Here is an 18,167-nt window from a genome sequence, read left to right on the forward strand (position 1 = left end):
TCTCAATATACAAATTCCAAATTCCTTGGAGAGAAGATATAATTAGCCCAGTTTGGTTTAAGTGTCCAATCATCTCTGGCCAGGGGAAGGGACATGACTGTACATACTCTCAGCAGGTGCTAAGGAAGGAGACATTTTGCCTAGAGCAGAGAATTCTAGCTAATGTTTCATGGGCTACCGATGTGCCAAGCTCCAGTTCATCTGGCATGGAAAAGCAGCACATGGAGTCACCTAAGCTCCCAGGTAAATTGCCTTTTTTTTTTTATCCGTTTACCCCAAGTGCCATATAAATTCCATTATTTTCTATGTGTTTCATGACAGGAAGAAGATTGGGAAGTGCTGAACTAGGGATAGGGTCAGAGTGTGGGTTGTGGGCAAATTTTAGAGAAGTTATCTCTAAGGTGACAGCCATGGTAAGTAGGAGAGCTGGACTCTAACCAAGGTCTTCTGATGGCTGACAACACTATACTGCCTCACCCAGCTATTTATTCTTCATGATTCTGGTTAAGTGTCGTCAGTGCCCATAGATTCTGAAAAGAGAACATGTGTGTTACTCGAGCATTGGTATTTGCATGGTGTCACAGTTTGGGTTCCCTGGGAAGCAGACTCTGAGACTGAGATTAGAGTGCAAGCAGCTTTTAGGGAGTGCTCTTGGGATCAACACTTGTAGAAAGAAAGGGTTTTAATCATTTTTAGAAGTTGGTTCTAGTAACATCTAAAACTCTCCATTACATGTATAATTTGATTTCCTAGTAATCATCTTTCATATTTACCTTCTTTTGAGGACACATTCTTCTAAGATTCTTGGGGGAAAGCCGCCAAGAAGCACAGAACTACAGGGATATCTCTTTACATTACTGGGTGAAGTGTTTCTGAAATACCAGATTCCTCACAGTGGCCTTCACATCCTTGTTTCTCAGGCTGTAGATGATGGGGTTGAGCATGGGGGTCACCACCCCATAGAAGAGGGAGATGAGCTTGTCTGAAATGTCCTGCTTGTCTGTCCCCAGTGGGTCCGTAGACTTGGGCTTCCCATACATGAAGAGGATGGTCCCATAGAAGACAACCACAACTGTGAGGTGGGCAGAGCAGGTGGAGAAGGCCTTTTTCCTTCCCTCTGCTGAGGGGATCCTCAGGATGGTGGTGAGTATGAAGATGTAGGAGACAAAGATAAACAGTACTGGGACTCCCAGGAAGATCACATTTGTCACTCCCATGCTTATCATGTTAATGGAGATGTCAGCACAGGCTAACTTCAGGACAGCCAGGATTTCACAGGTGAAGTGGTTGATGATGTTGTTCCCACAGAAGGGCAGCCTCATTGCCAGAGAGGTTTGAACAATGGAGGCACCACTTCCAGCTGCCCAGCAGTTGGCAGCCATGGGCACATAGACCACCTTGCTCATAATGACAGGGTATCTAAGGGGGTTGCAGATAGCCAAATAGCGATCAAATGCCATCATGCCCAGAAGCACACACTCTGTGGCTCCCATGGCAAAGGAGAGAAACATCTGCACAGCACAGGCTGAGAAGGGGATGGTTTTCCTGGGAGTGAGGAAGCTGTCAAGAATAAGGGGGACTGAGGAGGTTGTGTAGCAGATGTCCAGGAAGGAGAGGTTCCCCAGGAAGAAGTACATGGGCGTGTGCAGGCGGGGGACAGACACAGTCACCAGGATGAGGACCCCATTGCCCAGCAGGATCACCAGATACATCAGGAGGATGAGCACAAAGAACATTTTCTCCAGCTTTGGGTGAGCTGAGAGTCCCAGGAGAACAAACTCTGTCACAGATGAGGTCTGATTAGCACTTTCCATAGTGTATCTCCTCCGTCAACTGAAGAAAATACTCAGAGATCCAAGCTCTACATTCTTTGTCTTGCATGGGGCCAGGGCATCTGGTCTGGAGTCCCTGTCTGGCTGTGTGATTAAAAAATAGCTCTGAAAGTCCATAGTCTCTATTTCTTTTTGAGAAAAAAGAGCAATAAAATTATAAATTACTTTGGGGCCACAGGACACTAAATTTATAAGGTTTAAAATGATGCCTCTGGGATTTAATGTATTTGGTTAGAGATAAGACATATCACACATCCATTTTAGTGGCATTATATGCTATTTGGCAATTTATCTCCTTAAACTTCGATCTGCAAAGTGACTTTAAGTTTGTTGCATATTCTTCCCACTTCGTGACAGGTACTAGTAAAATGATTAGTTGTGAACCTTTACCTTATAACTATTTCTTCTCTCCAGATCATTCTCACAGAAAACATACTCTTGTTGTTCCCAGGGTCTCCTTTCTCATGGGCAACACCATCCCCAGGGCTTTTCACCCACCCACCCATCCATCCATCCATCCATCCATCCATCCATCCATCCATCCATCCATCCATCCATCCATCCATCCATCCATCCATCCATCCATCCATCCACCCATCCACCCATCCACCCATCCACCCATCCACCCATCCACCCATCCACCCATCCACCCATCCACCCATCCACCCATCCACCCACCCATCCACCCACCCCTCCACCCCTCCCTCCACCCCTCCCTCCCTCCCTCCCTCCCTCCCTCCCTCCCTCCCTCCCTCCCTCCCTCCCTCCATCCGTCCATCCATCTATTCATCTGAATATCCACCCACCAAAACATCTGTTGATCAATCAGTATGTGGGTGTAACAATTCTTGTGAGGACCAGGGGTGACTTAGGGCCCTGGCTTAAGGGGACTCACACTTGGCAGGGAGGGGAAGCAAAAGGGTCCAGGAGAGGTCACATCATCAGAAAAGACACTCTGGGCATTGGTGAGAGAAAAGGCCACAGAAGGCCCCCTTGGCAATAGACAATCCAGCTGGGCCTTTAAGGACAAGAGGAGACTGGACATGGAGAGATGAAAAGGGTGGTGGTGGGGGCTAGTTCCAAGGTAACTTTATGCTCTGGAAATGCTGATGCTGTCCCTGATAATTTGAATCTGATACTACATGACGATAGACAGGAGGGCTGGCCTCAGAAACTTGCAGTGGATCCCAGCTTCTGGAAAACTAGTTCTCTAGGTAACTAAAAGAGTGCTTTTTTGATAATTTTTCTCCTGTATTACCTTCTCTCTAGGTGAACGTCCACTCTGGAATCAGTAGATATTAACAGTTCTTGAGTCTTTTGACTCGACTGCTAGGTATGTCACCCAAACTAATATCCTTCAACTGATTATGTTCCCCAGATAATCTAGTCAGACCCTCTCTCCCATTCTAGATCCTCTTCTGCACAGCATTGATGCATAACTTTTAGTTTCAGCTGGATATCGTCCAGTGATAAAGAGCTCACTGTATTCCTGAACAGTATGTTCCATATCTGCAGAGCTGTGGAGTATCAGAAAGCTCTTCTTCATACTGAGTCAAGCAGACAGACTTCTGCTTCCTCATTCATACATGGTGGTTTAGCCTCTTTCTGGAATTGCTTTGAGTTTGTGGAAAGTTATCAGATCTTTAAACCCAGAGATTTGGGCTGTATTCTGATTAAACTTCTAAACTGTTGGGTAAACTTCAGTACTTCTTTCTCCTCTCAGAGCCTCAGATTACCCATAGTCTATGCTGGGATTGGAAGAAATCAGTGATATTCAAACTCTTTAAGAAAGAAATTTTTTTTTCTTAAATGCAGAACTCCCAAATACAAAACAGAGCTGCTCTTGTTGAAGGCTCAGAAAGTCTGGACAGCTCATCCTGTGGGGCCCCCTCCTAGGCCAGACCACTGTGATGCCTAATTCCAGGAACTCCATTTACATTGTAGGCAATACAAGTAAAGCCAGAACTTGTGTAAGGCAGAAACCTGTCAGAGAAGGAAAACTCAATTTTTTTCCACTAAAACGAACAATAGAAAAGTGGTAAGACTGCACCCTGTCGAAGGTAGAAAACTTTCAAGACCTGGAAAAACAAGGTAGTCCCAGTGAGTTCCAGCTTTGACAGGGTTCATTGTGTAAGTGGGGTCCTCTGAAGCTTAACTCCAGGACAACTCCGACCATGTTTGTGGCTATAATGTCAATGGTGCCCCCTGGAGTTGTGCCATAAGAGGCTCTGAAACCATGGAACCATACCAGCTCGGGGGGTCTTTCTGAAGTTAAGTAAGTCCATAACCTGATACTGAAAAGTTCCCTAGGTTTCTTGCCATTTAGATTTTTCTGACCCGGGAAGAAGGGTTTCAGTCTTTGTGGTACTCATGAAATTTCTTCCTTTCTCAAAACCAACCACTTTGAAATATCACATTGGAAGCTAGAAATGTTACTGTGCTGAAAGGTTGAGGATTACTCTAATAAGAACCCTCACTTACCTTTATTAAGAACCTACTAAGAAAGAGTCCCTATAGCTTGGGAAATGTACATGGTCCAGAAATAGCAACACAAGTCTGAAATGCCCAAGCTGAGATGTCTACTTTGATTTGAAGAAGGAAAGCCTGTTCTTCCACTTTGTCTTGGTTCTGTGTTTTAGGCAAAATCTCCAAAGGAAAGGCCGTTATTACATGAAGAAGTTAATTTGAAATCAGTACTGCAATTGGGACTATTGTGCTCCCTGAAGTGATTAAAAGTTTGGAAACAGAATCAAACAAACTCAGGAAATTTTTATACTTCTGGGACACATTCCCAAGATCCAATTATGCTGAAAGCACTCCAGGAAGACTTCTTTCTTCCTTCTTTTGCTCTTGTTGGAACTTCCCATTCTTAGGCCACTGAAGGACATGAGGGGGAGTTTTTCCATGTCTTGCTTGAATTATCACAAACTTCAAAATACTTAAAATTCTTGAAAAGAGCAGCTGGAAAGATAAGAATTATTTAGGAACACCCTCTGCCCATAGCATTAAGGGACCAACTGTGGGCACAGCTTCTAAACCAAGCGCTCAAGGGTGTGACCGGTGGTACTCTGGGAGAATTACATCTGGAGCCTTGCGGAAACTTAAAGGAGAAGGCAGCTTCTGGCCAGATTTTGAATAATGGAGAAAATGGGAAGGTACATAAATCATTATACCATATATTTAGAGAGAGAGATCTACTTTTTTGCATTAAATTTTCTTATAGTGGAATGCACAAATCTTAAGTGTATCATCCCAAAATCCTATCAAGTTATAGAATATTCCACCATCACAAAGAGTTCTTTCATGCCCATTCCCAGCCAATCCCCAACACTGCCCTACCCAGAGTCCCCCCCCATTGTTAAAATCTTCTTCAACTTTGTCTTTTTCAGAAATATCATATTAATGCATTAAGTATTCTTTTGTGCAAGGCTTCACTCGGAATAATGTTTTTGAGATTCATCCATGTTGTTACATGATTTAGTAGTTCCTCTCTTTTTATCACTGAGTAGTATTGCTTTGTATGAATATCCATAGTTTCTTTATTCATTGTCCTGTTGATGGACATCTGGGCTGTTTCCAGTTTTAGCTATGATGAGTAAAGCTATTATGAACATTCTCATGCAAATATTTTTGTAGACATATATTTCAATTTCTCTTGGGTAAATACCTGAGAATGAAATTCTAGGTCGAAGTGTAGGGATATATTTAATTTTATAATAAACTGCTAGATCTTTCTTTTTGTACCATTTTACACCCCTACCAACAATGTACAAGAGCTTAAGTTGTACCACATCATAACCAGTATTTGGTATTGTCAGTCTTTTTAAATTTAATCATTCTAATTGATGTATAGTGGTATCTCATTGTCATTTTAATTTGCATTTCTGATCATTAATGATTTGAGTCATTTTTTCATGTGCTAATTGGCCTTTGAGAAGTATCTGTTCAAAACTTTTGCCTAATTTTATCAGTTTTTGTTTTGCTTTTTATTACTGAGTTGTATGAGCTCCTTACATATTTTAGATACAAGTCCTTTGGCAAATAAGTGCATTGTGAATATTTGCGCAGTCTATTTGGCTCGCTTATTCATATTCTTACTGGTGGCTTTTGCTGAGCAAATGTTCTTAGTTCTGATAAACTCTATCATTTTTTTCTCTTTTAGTTATTACTTTCCATATCTTCTCTTGGAAATTTTTGCCTACCCCCAGTCACAAAGATATTTTTCTATGTTCTATTATAAAAGCTTTATATTTGTTGCTTTTATGTTTAGGTCTATGATCATAGTGAATTAATTTTTGTGAATGATATGAGTTAGCAATCAAAGCTCATTTTTTTACATGTAGACATTCATTTATTAAAAAAGAATTTCCTTTACCCTATTCAATTGCTTTGACATCTTTGTAAAAAAACAAAAAATCAAATGACCATATAAATGTGGACCAAATTATCTACTCCATTTCTTTGATCTACTTACTTTTTTTTGTCAGTATCACGCAGCCTTGATTTTTGTAGCTTTGTATTATGTTTTGAGGAAACCCTTGTGGCATAGTGGTTAAGTGCTATGGCTTTTAACCAAAGGGTCAGCAGTTCAAATATGCCAGGCACTCCTTGGAAACCCTAGGAGGCAGTTCTACTCTGTCCTGTAAAGGTCGCTATGAGTCAGAATCGACTCGATGGCACTGGGGTTTTTTTTTTTTTTAATATTATGTTTTGAAGTCACGTACAATTTTGTTCTTCTTTTCTAAGATTACTTAGAATTTCCTTTGCATTTCTATGTGAATTTTAGAACCAGCTCTTCAATATCTGCAAAAAAATCCTGCTGGGATTATGATTGGCATCACATTGAATCTATAGCTCAATTTGGGAAGATATAACATTTTAGCAATATTGAGTTTTCTGATCCATAAACGTGATATATCCCTTCATTTATTTAGGTCTTCTAACTATACGGAGCCTTGGTGGCACAGTGGTTAAGAGCTTGGTGCTAGCCAAATGGTTAACAGTTCAAATCTACCAGCCACTCCTTGGAAACCCTATGGGGCAGTTCTATTTTATCCTATAAAGTTGCTATGAGTCAGAGTCGACTCGATGGCAATGGGTTTGGTTTTTTTGGTTTAAATGTATGTAGTTTTCAGTGTACTAGTCCTGCACATATTTTATTTAATTTACCCCTAAATATTTTATTTTTTCTTTATTATAGGTGATATTTCTTTTTTAGAAAATCTTATTCTAAAATAAGACAGATAAAGGAAATCACACATATCAAATGTATGGCTTAATGAATTATTGTAAGGCAAACATCACCAGGTCAAGAAACAGAAATAGAATTATGTCAGCCCAGAAGCCCCCCATGTGCCCCATCTTAATCACAAATTCTTCCTTCCTGCTATAATTGACCATTTATATTGCTTTTATAATAACCACTTCTCCGCATATTTTCCTTTTTATATTTTTATCCCCCAGATGAACACCCCTACACATGATATTCATCATTTCTCTCCTTTTCTAATCATTCTAAATTCCTGTTTCTCTCAGTTAGCACCTCTCCTGGTCTAGGTGGCTTATCTGTTAGGGTGACCCAGATCTTCCTTCTCAAGAATCTGAACTTTTAGTCACCATTCCCTTTTCAGGGGGTAGGTGCTGCAACTATCCATTGGTATCAAAATTGGGCAGAGTAAAATCAAGAGATGCCAAAAATGCCCTTCCTTGCAAAAACCAAAAAAAACCAAACCCATTTTCGTCAAGACAATTCTGACTCATAGCGACTCTATAGCGACTCTACAGGACAGAGTAGAACTGCGCGATAGAGTTTCCAAGGATCACCTGGCGGATTCAAACTGCCGACCTCTTGGTTAGCAGCAGTAGCAGTTAACCACTACGCCACCAGGGTTTCCTCTCTGCAAAAGGATTGTGTAAAAGCAGCCTTCTTTCCTACTATGATCAGGGTTGCTTACCCTCCACTAGGATAGCAACTCTTCCTTGCCTGCTGGTCTCTTGGCATAAAGGGCCCAATGTGACTAGGGGATAAAAAAAAAAAAAAAAAATTTTTTTTTTTTTTTTTTTTTTTTATAGCCATAGCTTAAAGTTTAATAGGTGGAACAAAATAGAAAGTTTAGAAATTAGCCCTTACATTTATGGCCAATTGCTTTTTAACAAAAGTGGCAAAGCAACCCAACGGGGGAAAAGATAGACTTTTCAACAAATGGTACTGAAACCATTGGATATTCATATGCAAAAATACAATGAGACCCTTACCACACACCGTATAAAAAATTAACTCAAAATCAATCATAGACCTAAATGTAAAACTCAAAACTATAAAACTAGAAGAAAACATAGGAGAAAATCTTTGTGACTTTAGGTAAAGATTTCTTAGATAAGAAACCAAAAGCACTAGCTATAAAAGATAAATTTGATAATTTGGACTTAATCAAAATTAAAAATTCTTGTCTTCAAACAATACCATAAGAAAATAAAGAGACAAATGAAAATACTGGGAGGAACTATTTTTGAATCATATATATCTGATAAAGGGCTTGTATCCAGAATATATAAAGAACTCTTACATGCAACTCAATAATAAGACAGACAACCCAATTAAATTGTGTTTAGTTGTTTAGTGCCCCTTTTGTGATGCTTAGCACATGAAAAGATGCTAAGCATCATGATCCATCAGGGAAATGCAAATTAAAACTACAATGAGTTATCACTACATACCTACTCCAAAAAGCAAACCCAACCCACTGCTGTTGAGTTGATTCTGACTCATAGCAACCCTATAAGACAGAGTAGAACTGCCCCTCAGAATTTCCAAGGAATGCCTAGTGGATGCCGACGTTTTAGTTAGCAGACGTAACTCTTAACCACTACACCACCAGGGTTTCCACATGCCTACTAGAAGAGTTATAATCAAAAAGGCTAACAATACCAAGTGTTGGCAAGGATGTGGATTAACTGGAACTATCATGCATTGCTTACGGGAATGTAAAATGATACAACTACTTTGTAAAACAGTTTGACAGTTTCTTTAAGACTTAAACATATTCTTATCATTTTGTTGTTGTTAGGTGTCATCTAGTCGATCCTATGTACAACAGAATAAAACTTGCCCGGTCCTGTACCGTCCTCCTAATCATTGCTATATTTGAGCCCATTTTTGCAGCCACTGTGTCAATCCATCATGTTGAGTGTCTTCCTGTTTTTCTCATTTTATCAAACATGATGTCCAATTCCAGGAACTGGTCCCTCCTGATAACACGTCCAAAGTATGTGAGACAAAGTCTCGCCATCCTCACATGTAAGGAACATTCTGACTATACTTCTTCCAAGACAGATTTATTTATTCCTCTGGCAGTGCATGGTGTATTCAATATTCTTTTCCAGTCATAATCGATGCCCACAGAAGCAACCGTCAAGAAATCAAACGATGTATTGCATTGGGCAGATCTGTTGCAAAAGACCTCTTCAAAGTGTTAAAAAGCAAAGATGTCACTTCAAGGACTAAGATGCGCCTGACACAGTCATGGCATTTTCAATTGCCTCATATGCATGAGAAAGCTGGACAAGGAATAAGGAAGACCAAAGAAGAATTGATGCATTTGAACTCTGGTACCGGCACTGGGATTGGTGAAGAATTCTTACCATATGACCCAGCAATTACACATAAGAGAACAAAGTCTCTCATGAATGTTCATAGCAGCATTATTCATAATAGCCAATAACTGGGAATACTCCAAATGTCCATTAATGGGCGAATAGATAAACAAAATGTGGTATATCTATACAATGGAATACTAGTGTACAATAAAAAGGAACAAACTTGAGACACGTGCTATAACATGAATAAGCCTCAAAAACATTATCCTAAGTGAAAGAAGGCAGACACAAAAGACTACATATTGTATGAATCTATTTATCTGAAATTTCTAGAAAACGAAAATCTTTCTAGAAAGAAGTAGATTAGTTGTCTGGGACTGGGGGGTGTGAGTCGGGATTGACTGCAAATGGGCATGAGGGGATTTTTTGAAGTGATGGAAATATTTTTAAATTGGTTTATAGTGATGATCACATGATTCCATAAGTTTACAAAAAAATCATTAAACTGTACCTTACAATGGGTGAATTTCATGCCATAGAAATTGTACCTCAATAAAACTAAAAACGTTTAATGGAACTCTTTTTGTGTCCCCTGGTGGAAGCAATTCTTCTCTGGGAACCAGGATCCTTAGACTTACAAAGCCTAGAGTGGCAGGGATGGGAAGCACAAACTCTCCAAGTAGCTCACTGGAAGTTATGGTAACCAGGACTGCTCTTGCTTCCTACCACTCCTTGATTCCTGGACCCATGCATTTTACCTGTTGGGTCATTGATTTAGAGTATATATTGGATTCTGGAGGATGGCACCTTATCCTCACAAGTTATTATCTCCAAGCTGGAGCCTTACCTGTGCCTTCAAAACCATTATATTACTCCCTTAGGCCAGTTACTTCTGGATGGCGGAGTACATGGAATGATCTGTGGACCCCATAATCGTGAGCCTACAGCTGTACTTGCTTTGCTAAATGAGTTTCTTGGTCTGATGAGATATATGGGACTGATCCCATGTCATTAGATTGGACCCTCCGTGAGCCTTCAGATGGTAGCATTGGCTAAGCCCCTGCAGAGGGAAAAGGCAACCCGTACTCAGAAGAGGTGTTGATTTTAGTCAAGGCGAATCATTGCCCCTTCCAGAATGGAAATAGTTTAATGCAATCAACTTGCCACTAAGTGATTGATTGGTTTCCTCCAATGATGGTGCCATATTGGGGGCTCAGGGTTGGTCTCTCTTGCTCACAGTTTGGATGTTTGACTGTTGAAGTGCTAGATTATCCTTTGTGAGTGGGAGCTCTAGCTGTTTAGCACATAGTCTCCTGCAACCACGGCTACTCTGTTCGTTGTGCCAATGTTAGAGGGTGGATGACATCAACTGGCTGAGTCATTCTGTTTGGTTGTTAATGTCTCTTTTGTGGTGGATGTTCTCTGATGGGCATTGCCTTAGTTATCCAGTGCTGCTGTAACAGAAATACCACAAGTAGATAGCTTTAACAAACAGAAATTTAATTTCTCATAGTTTAGGAGGCCAGAAGTCTGAATTCAGGGTGTCAGCTACAGAGGAAGACTTTCTTTCTCTGTCAGCTCTAGGGTAATGTCCTCTGGTCTAGGAGCTTCTCAGTGCAGGGACCCTGGGTCCAAAATATGTGCTCTGCTCCTGGCTATTCTTGCTTGGTGGTAAGAGGTCCCTTTCCTCTCTGCTCGCTTCTTTCTTTTATACCCCAAAAGAGATTGGCTTAAGATACAACCTAATCCTGTAAATTTGTCCTGCCTCATTAACATAACTGCCTCTAATCCTGCCTCATTAACATCATATTTACAACATGTAGGATAATTACATCAGATCACAAAAAGGAAGACAACCACACAATACTGCTATAATACTGCTGTAGGATGACACATTGCTCTGTTCCCTTCAAGGACTCACCTACTGGAGCATTTATTTGGAACCATTGACCCAGTGAAATTCACAGGTGGGAGTGACCTGCTATATCTAGTATCACCCCTTCACTGTGTGGATGAATAAACTTGAAACTCTTCAAGAGAGGAGGACACACACGATCACACAGCTCTATGGGGAGGTCAGAGATTTGAACCTAGACCTCCCGTATCTTATCAACCCCTGCCCATATTCCAAACTTACAGATGATAGAATCCACAGAGGAGAAAGCCACTGTAACAGCGGTTACAAGAAGCACTATATATTGAGTTCAGAGCAATTGTTTCAAAACTGATTTCTCCAAGATTTATGCCATACATAATAGCCTGGCACTGTTTGTACATATCACATGAAAGAGAGTGTCTATTTTATACAAGTTAATAATAAGTATTAGATGTGACTGTTGGTGATCCCCCCAAAGAAAGCAACTTAATCTAGATTAGTGAAAAATAGAATCTATTATAAAGATATAGAGGTATCCTACAGAAGCAAAAATGCAGGATTGTGGCAGCATCAGGAGAAATGGAAACCAGAAACTGAGAACACATGAGGATCCCTTCATCATCTTTCATCTTTGCTCTTCTCTCTCTTTAGATGCTCTTTCTTTCCTCTTTGAAGACTTGGTTTCTCTTTATTGCCCTAGTCTATATGACTGAACATGACTACCACATAGCTCCCAAGTTTGCATGTTGTGGATTCAGTGACTCACTCCTGGGTATTAGTGACAATCCCAGAAACCTGGCAAGAACGAGATTACTCTAGGTAGGATCAGTGTCACAGAGCACAAACCTGAGTGCCTCACCTCTGTGGATAGGGAAGAGGGATGGCTGGGGAAAATGCCCAGAGAAAGAGGGATTGTTAGCTCAAAGCTAGAAAGCTATCCCAAAGCATGCTATAATAATAATAACTCTGAACTGATTCAGGTAAGTGTGCTATTGAACTCTGTCTTCAAAATTTATAAAGCTTTCTTAGAAGAGTTATTTAGCATATCTCATAAATAATAAAAATGTTCATTCATTAATTGGGAAGTTACTCTTTGCCAGCCACTATTCATTTTTACATATATTCATACCTTATTTTAATTAATCCTCACAACAACTCTATGGGGTTGATTTAATTATCTCCATTTTACAAATTAGGAAACCAAGAATCTGCAAAATGAAGTAATTTTTCTAACATGCCCTAATTTATACAGGCAGAACCCTCTCTTCCCCGTATTAATCTGGCTCCAAAGTCCATGCTCTTCACCACAATGGTATACTGCCACACATAAGGTAATTATAAATACATTTGAGTAATTGTTGCCAGTGTCCAATCAAGATCCTGAAGAAACAAAGGAAAGTGAGTCTGGGTGGTAGCCAAAACATTAATTCCAGGGAAACAAAGGGACTCAAAATATAAACTTTGCATTGTAGTAGTGATTTATCTAAATGGCGATTGCTAGTAATTCTCTATAGGGACATTGGTGGTTCATTGGTAGAATTCTTGCCTTGCATGTGGGAAACCTGGGTCTGATCCCCAGCCAATGCACCTCATGCGCAGCCATCACCTGTCTGTCAATAGTAGTTTGCATGTTGCTGTGATGTTGAACAGGTGTCAGCAGAGCTTCCAGAATAAGGTGGACAGAGAACAACCAACACAAGTAATTCTGTTCTTGACCTATAATATCTGTAGCTCAACTGGTGTTGACACAAGCTCCTTCTCAGTGAATTTGGGTGGGAACAGACATGCTCTACATACAGTAAGAGAAAAAGGAATTACCCCAAACTGGCTATAGGATATTAAGCAGGAAAAAATTAAACAGGAAATACTCCAAGCTTCTCCAGTTAAAGAGGTATTAAATGGTGGCATTTAGGATGTGTCTTGGTGTCAGTAATTTTCCACAATGGCAGATTGGTTCATTCTGGACACTAATTAAGAAGTGGTTTTTCCATTACCAAAAATGATGAACAGAAACCCGATAACTGGGAGCTCCTAAAAATCAAACACCTATGCTCATCTAAAGACTTCACCAAAAGAGTAAAAAGACCACCTACAGACTGGGAAAGAATTTTCAGCTATGACATCTCCGACCAGCACCTGATCTCTAAAATCTACATGATTCTGTCAAAACTCAACCACAAAAAGACAAACCCAATCAAAAAGTGGGCAAAGGATATGAACACACATTTCACTAAAGAAGAGATTCAGGCAGCCAACAGATACATGAGAAAATGCTCTTGATCATTAGCCATTAGAGAAATGCAAATTAAAACTACGATGAGATTCCATCTCACACCAACAAGGCTGGCATTAATCCAAAAAACACCAAATAATAAATGTTGGAGAGGCTGTGGAGAGATTGGAACTCTTATACACTGCTGGTGGGAATGTAAAATGGTACAACCACTTTGGAAATCTATCTGGCGTTATCTTAAACAGTTAGAAATACAACTACCATACAACCCAGAAATCCCACTCCTCGGAATATACCCTAGAGATACAAGAGCCTTCACACAAACAGATATATGCACACCCATGTTTATTGTAGCTCTGTTTACAATAGCAAAAAGTTGGAAGCAACCAAGGTGTCCATCAACGGATGAATGGGTAAATAAATTGTGGTATATTCACACAATGGAATACTACGCATCGATAAAGAACAGTGACGAATCTGTGAAACACTTCATAACATGGAGGAACCTGGAAGGCATTATGCTGAGTGAAATTAGTCAGAGGCAAAAGGACAAATATTGTATAAGACCACTATTATAAGATCTTGAGAAATAGTAAACCTGAGAAGAACACATACTTTTGTGGTTACGAGGGGGGGAGGGAGGGAGGATGGGAGAGGGTTTTTTATTGAATAATCAGTAGATAAGAACTGCTTTAGGTGAAGGGAAAGACAACACTCAATACATGGAAGGTCAGCTCAATTGGACTGGACCAAAAACAAAGAAGTTTCCGGGATAAAATGAATGCTGCAAAAGTCAGCGGAGCAGGGGTGGAGGTCTGGGGAACATGGTTTGCGGGGACTTCTAAGTCAATTGGCAAAATAATTCTATTATGAAATCATTCTGCATCCCACTTTGAAATGTGGCGTCTGGGGTCTTAAATGCTAACAAGCGGCTATCTAAGATGCATCAATTGGTCTCAACCCACCTGGAGCAAAGGAAAATGAAGAACACCGAGGCCACACGACAACTAAGAGCCCAAGAGACAGAAAGGGCCACATGAACCAGAAATCTACATCACCCTGAGACCAGAAGAACTAGTTGGTGCCCGGCCACAGTCGATGACTGCCCTGACAGGGAGCACAGCAGAGGACCCCTGAGGGAGCAGGAGATCAGTGGGATGCAGATCCCAAATTCTCATAAAAAGACCAAACTTAATGGTCTGACTGAGACTAGAGGAATCCCGGCGGCCATGGTCCCCAGAACTTCTGTTGGCACAGGACAGGAACCATCCCCGAAGACAACTCATCAGACATGAAAGGGACTGGTCAGCGGGTGGGAGAGAGACGCTGATGAAGAGTAAGCTAATTATATCAGGTGGACACTTGAGATTGTGTTGGCAACTCTTGTCTGGAGGGGGGATGGGAGGATAGAGAGAGAGGGAAGCCGACAAAATTCTCACGAAAGGAGAGACTGAAAGGGCTGACTCAAGAGGGGGAGAGCAAGTGGGAGTACGGAGTAAGATGTATGTAAACTTACATGTGACAGACTGATCGGATTTGTAAACGTTCACTTGAAGCTTAATAAAAGTTAATTAAAAAAAAAAAATAAAGAAGTGGTTTTTCTTCTGTGCCGTGATCCTCATTGCAGTAGAGCGGAAAATAACATAATTGGTACATACAAATTAGAGTTGGTCTGCACATGAACAAAGAAAAATGTAAATATATTTTCACAAAGTCTTAACCTTTATTGTTCATTTTTGTCAGAATAGAAAAATAAAATTTAATAGTCACATTCTTAGTTATAGGTGATTTAGCACAACCATCTTAATCTTAAAGAGTGGCTGTTCCCTAGTCAATCACTCAGGAAAGCCCCATCTTGATGCACATTCTGTCTGGACAGTTTTGTGATGAAACTGATGTGTGAGAACCATTGTGCAAGTCTATGTTTACAAACAGTCATTTCTTCATGGATTATCTTTGTGCACAGAACCACTGGATACACCACTTCCTCCCACCATCACTGGGTGAAGCATTTCTGACTTAATAGTTTCTTCACAGCCACTTTGACATCTTTGTTTCTGAGGCTGTAGATAATGGGGTTGAGCATGGGAGTCAGCACCCCATAGAAAAGGGAGATGAGCTTGTCTGAAACATCCTGCTTGTCTGCTTCCAGAGGGTCCTTTGATTTGGGCTTTGCATACATAAAAAGAATAGTCCCATAGAAAATGACCACCACAGTGAGGTGGGCAGAGCAGGTAGAGAAGGTCTTTCGCCTCCCCTCAGCTGAGGGGATTCTTAGGATGGTGGTGAGTATGAAGATGTAGGAGACAAAGATGAACAGTACTGGAACCCCCAGGAAGATCACATTGGCCACCTCCATGCTGATCACGTTAATGGAGACGTCAGCACAGGCCAACTTTAGAACGGCCAGGATCTCACAGGTGAGGTGATTGATGACATTGTCCCCACAGAAGGGTAATTGTACTGCAAGAGAAGTCTGCACCAAAGAGTTTGTTCCACCAGCTACCCAGGAGCCAGCAGCCATGGGCACATAGCCAGCCTTGCTCATGATCACAGAGTACCTAAGGGGGTTGCAGATGGCCACGTAGCGATCAAACGCCATCATGCCCAGAAGCACACATTCTGTAGCTCCCATGGCAAAAGAGAGAAACATCTGCACAGCACAGCCTGAGAAAAAGATGGTTTTCCTGGGAGTCAGGAAACCATCAAGGACTAGAGGGATGGAAGAGGTCGTGTAGCAGATGTCCAGAAAGGAGAGGTTCCCCAGGAAGAAATACATGGGTGTGTGCAGGTGGGAGTCAAACACAGTCACCAGGATGAGAACCGCATTCCCTAATAGGATCACCAGGTACATCAATGAGATGAGCACAAAGAAAGTTTTCTCAAGCGTTGGCTGATCTGACAGCCCCAGCAAGACAAACTCTGTCACAGCAGACTGGTTGGTCACTTCCATTTTAAATTCTCTCCTTCGCCTTCAGGAAAACTGAGGATAGCAAACACTTGTTCACACGGGTTAGTATTTGGGGATCACACTGAGATGCTTCTAGAACTTATCTTTTAAATTTACTGTCTGAGATGCCCCCTTGTAATACCAGCATCTAAAGAATAAAATTAACTGTCTGCTGCAATTACCTTTAAAGTCAAGATGTGTATCAGGTCAAAAGCAGGAGGCGCAGACCTGGAAATCCAATCAAATCATGTATATGAAAGAATTCTAGCCAGATCGATAATATTAATAAAATACCTGAAGAGATGAATGGGTAGGATGGGTCTACATGGGGACCGTTAATGGAGAACCCTGATAGTGTACTGCTTGATTTCAGCAATTACCAGTCAAGTGAGCTCCTCTGGCCATCATTCCCTGTCTCTGTGGTGTCCTTGGGGGCTTCAGACTCTCATACTCAATGACGTTGGCCACTGACATCATCCTGCTCACTGTGTTTGCATAACTTTCTTATACTAATTTGGCTCTACATGGAGTCCTACAAGGAGAGAAAGTGATGAGTAGAGGCCAGGAAAACTCAGGTCTGTCTGACATTCATACTTGTTACTTGATGCTTGATTTATACTTCACTTCTCATGAGTTTGGTTGGTGTGAGACAATGTTCCTCCTTTGTTGTGCTGTCAATAAGGAGTTTCTGGCCAATTGACCATGGAGACCCCAACAGAAGCACTTCCATATCCCCCTCTCTAACCATAACTTTGTCCTGCAGTTTTCTCAGTCTGCTCCAGAGACTTGGATTGGGGAAACAAGCCAAGGATAAACATCCCTCATGCCTCCCAGGGTAGACATCCATGCCGCTGTGACCAGGGTCTGTATTTTTGGAACTGTTTTGTAAGTCACAGCCCCTAACTGAGACCCTTCTATATCTGAGTTGACCAGTAAAGCCACCTGGGTACTATAGTAGCATTTTCTTCAAAGAAGAACAGACAACTCAGCGGGGGCGGGGGGGGGAGGTGTTGGTCAGAGGAGGCACTGGGCATAGAATGTACTGCATTGGCTGTAGATCTCTGGATCTAGTACATTAGAGAAAACCTCAGCCTGGACTTCTGATGTTAAAGATAAGGAAACTGAAGCTCAGATTGGTCCACAGGCAGTGAGAACAGGGCTAGGAGTAGAGCCCTGTCTCCTCACCTTCTCCCTAGGGCTTCTTCCCTTGTTCTTCCTCCTCTATTTGTTATATATTCTTGCTCCTCTACTTGTGCCAGAGCAGGTCTACTGAAGAGGAAAAGACAGATTATGAAGTCTTGGTCATTCTCCCTCTCCTGAGGACACTCATGAAAAATAGAGGTATCATACCTCCCTATAAGATATCTGCCTCATAGCATGGACTGGGGTGTGGGGTGTGGGTTGGGAAGGCTGGAAACAGTGCCTCTGACCTTGACAAATTTCATCTGTGAGTATTACACTGCTGCTGGTTGGGGAAGATTAAGTGGGAGGAAGCAGGCATAGTTTGAAGCTATTCTTGTGCAATTTTCAGAGGGATTAGCTCTGGGCATCAAGAATATTTGGGGAAAAAAGATTTATTTTTAGAGATATTAGTACTATAGACTGGAAAATATTACACTTGACAGGAATGTTATAAAGTAACTGGTCTTGCCTCCTTCCTATCATTGTATGAATATTCTG

At 41.2% G+C, this 18,167-nt stretch overlaps 2 protein-coding genes across 2 annotated transcripts; both read right to left on the bottom strand.

Annotated features, from left to right (window-relative positions):
* Positions 1-854: 854 nt before the first annotated feature.
* Positions 855-1,814, bottom strand: LOC126083217 (olfactory receptor 13C7). Its single transcript, XM_049896696.1, has one exon. The coding sequence runs from the start codon at positions 1,812-1,814 to the stop codon at positions 855-857; it is 960 nt and encodes a 319-aa protein (XP_049752653.1).
* A 13,719-nt stretch (positions 1,815-15,533) lies between these two features.
* LOC126083218 (olfactory receptor 13C7-like) lies at positions 15,534-16,490 on the bottom strand. Its single transcript, XM_049896697.1, has one exon. It carries the CDS (start codon positions 16,488-16,490, stop codon positions 15,534-15,536), a length of 957 nt encoding a protein of 318 aa, XP_049752654.1.
* Between the last annotated feature and the right edge of the window lie 1,677 nt (positions 16,491-18,167).

Source organism: Elephas maximus, chromosome 9, assembly GCF_024166365.1.
Source record: "Elephas maximus indicus isolate mEleMax1 chromosome 9, mEleMax1 primary haplotype, whole genome shotgun sequence".
Lineage (NCBI taxonomy): Eukaryota > Metazoa > Chordata > Mammalia > Proboscidea > Elephantidae > Elephas > Elephas maximus.

Coding starts and splice junctions, on each gene's coding strand:
- LOC126083218 (XM_049896697.1), bottom strand. CDS start 16,490: ATGGAAGTGACCAACCAGTCTGCTGTGACAGAGTTTGTCTTGCTGGGG.
- LOC126083217 (XM_049896696.1), bottom strand. CDS start 1,814: ATGGAAAGTGCTAATCAGACCTCATCTGTGACAGAGTTTGTTCTCCTG.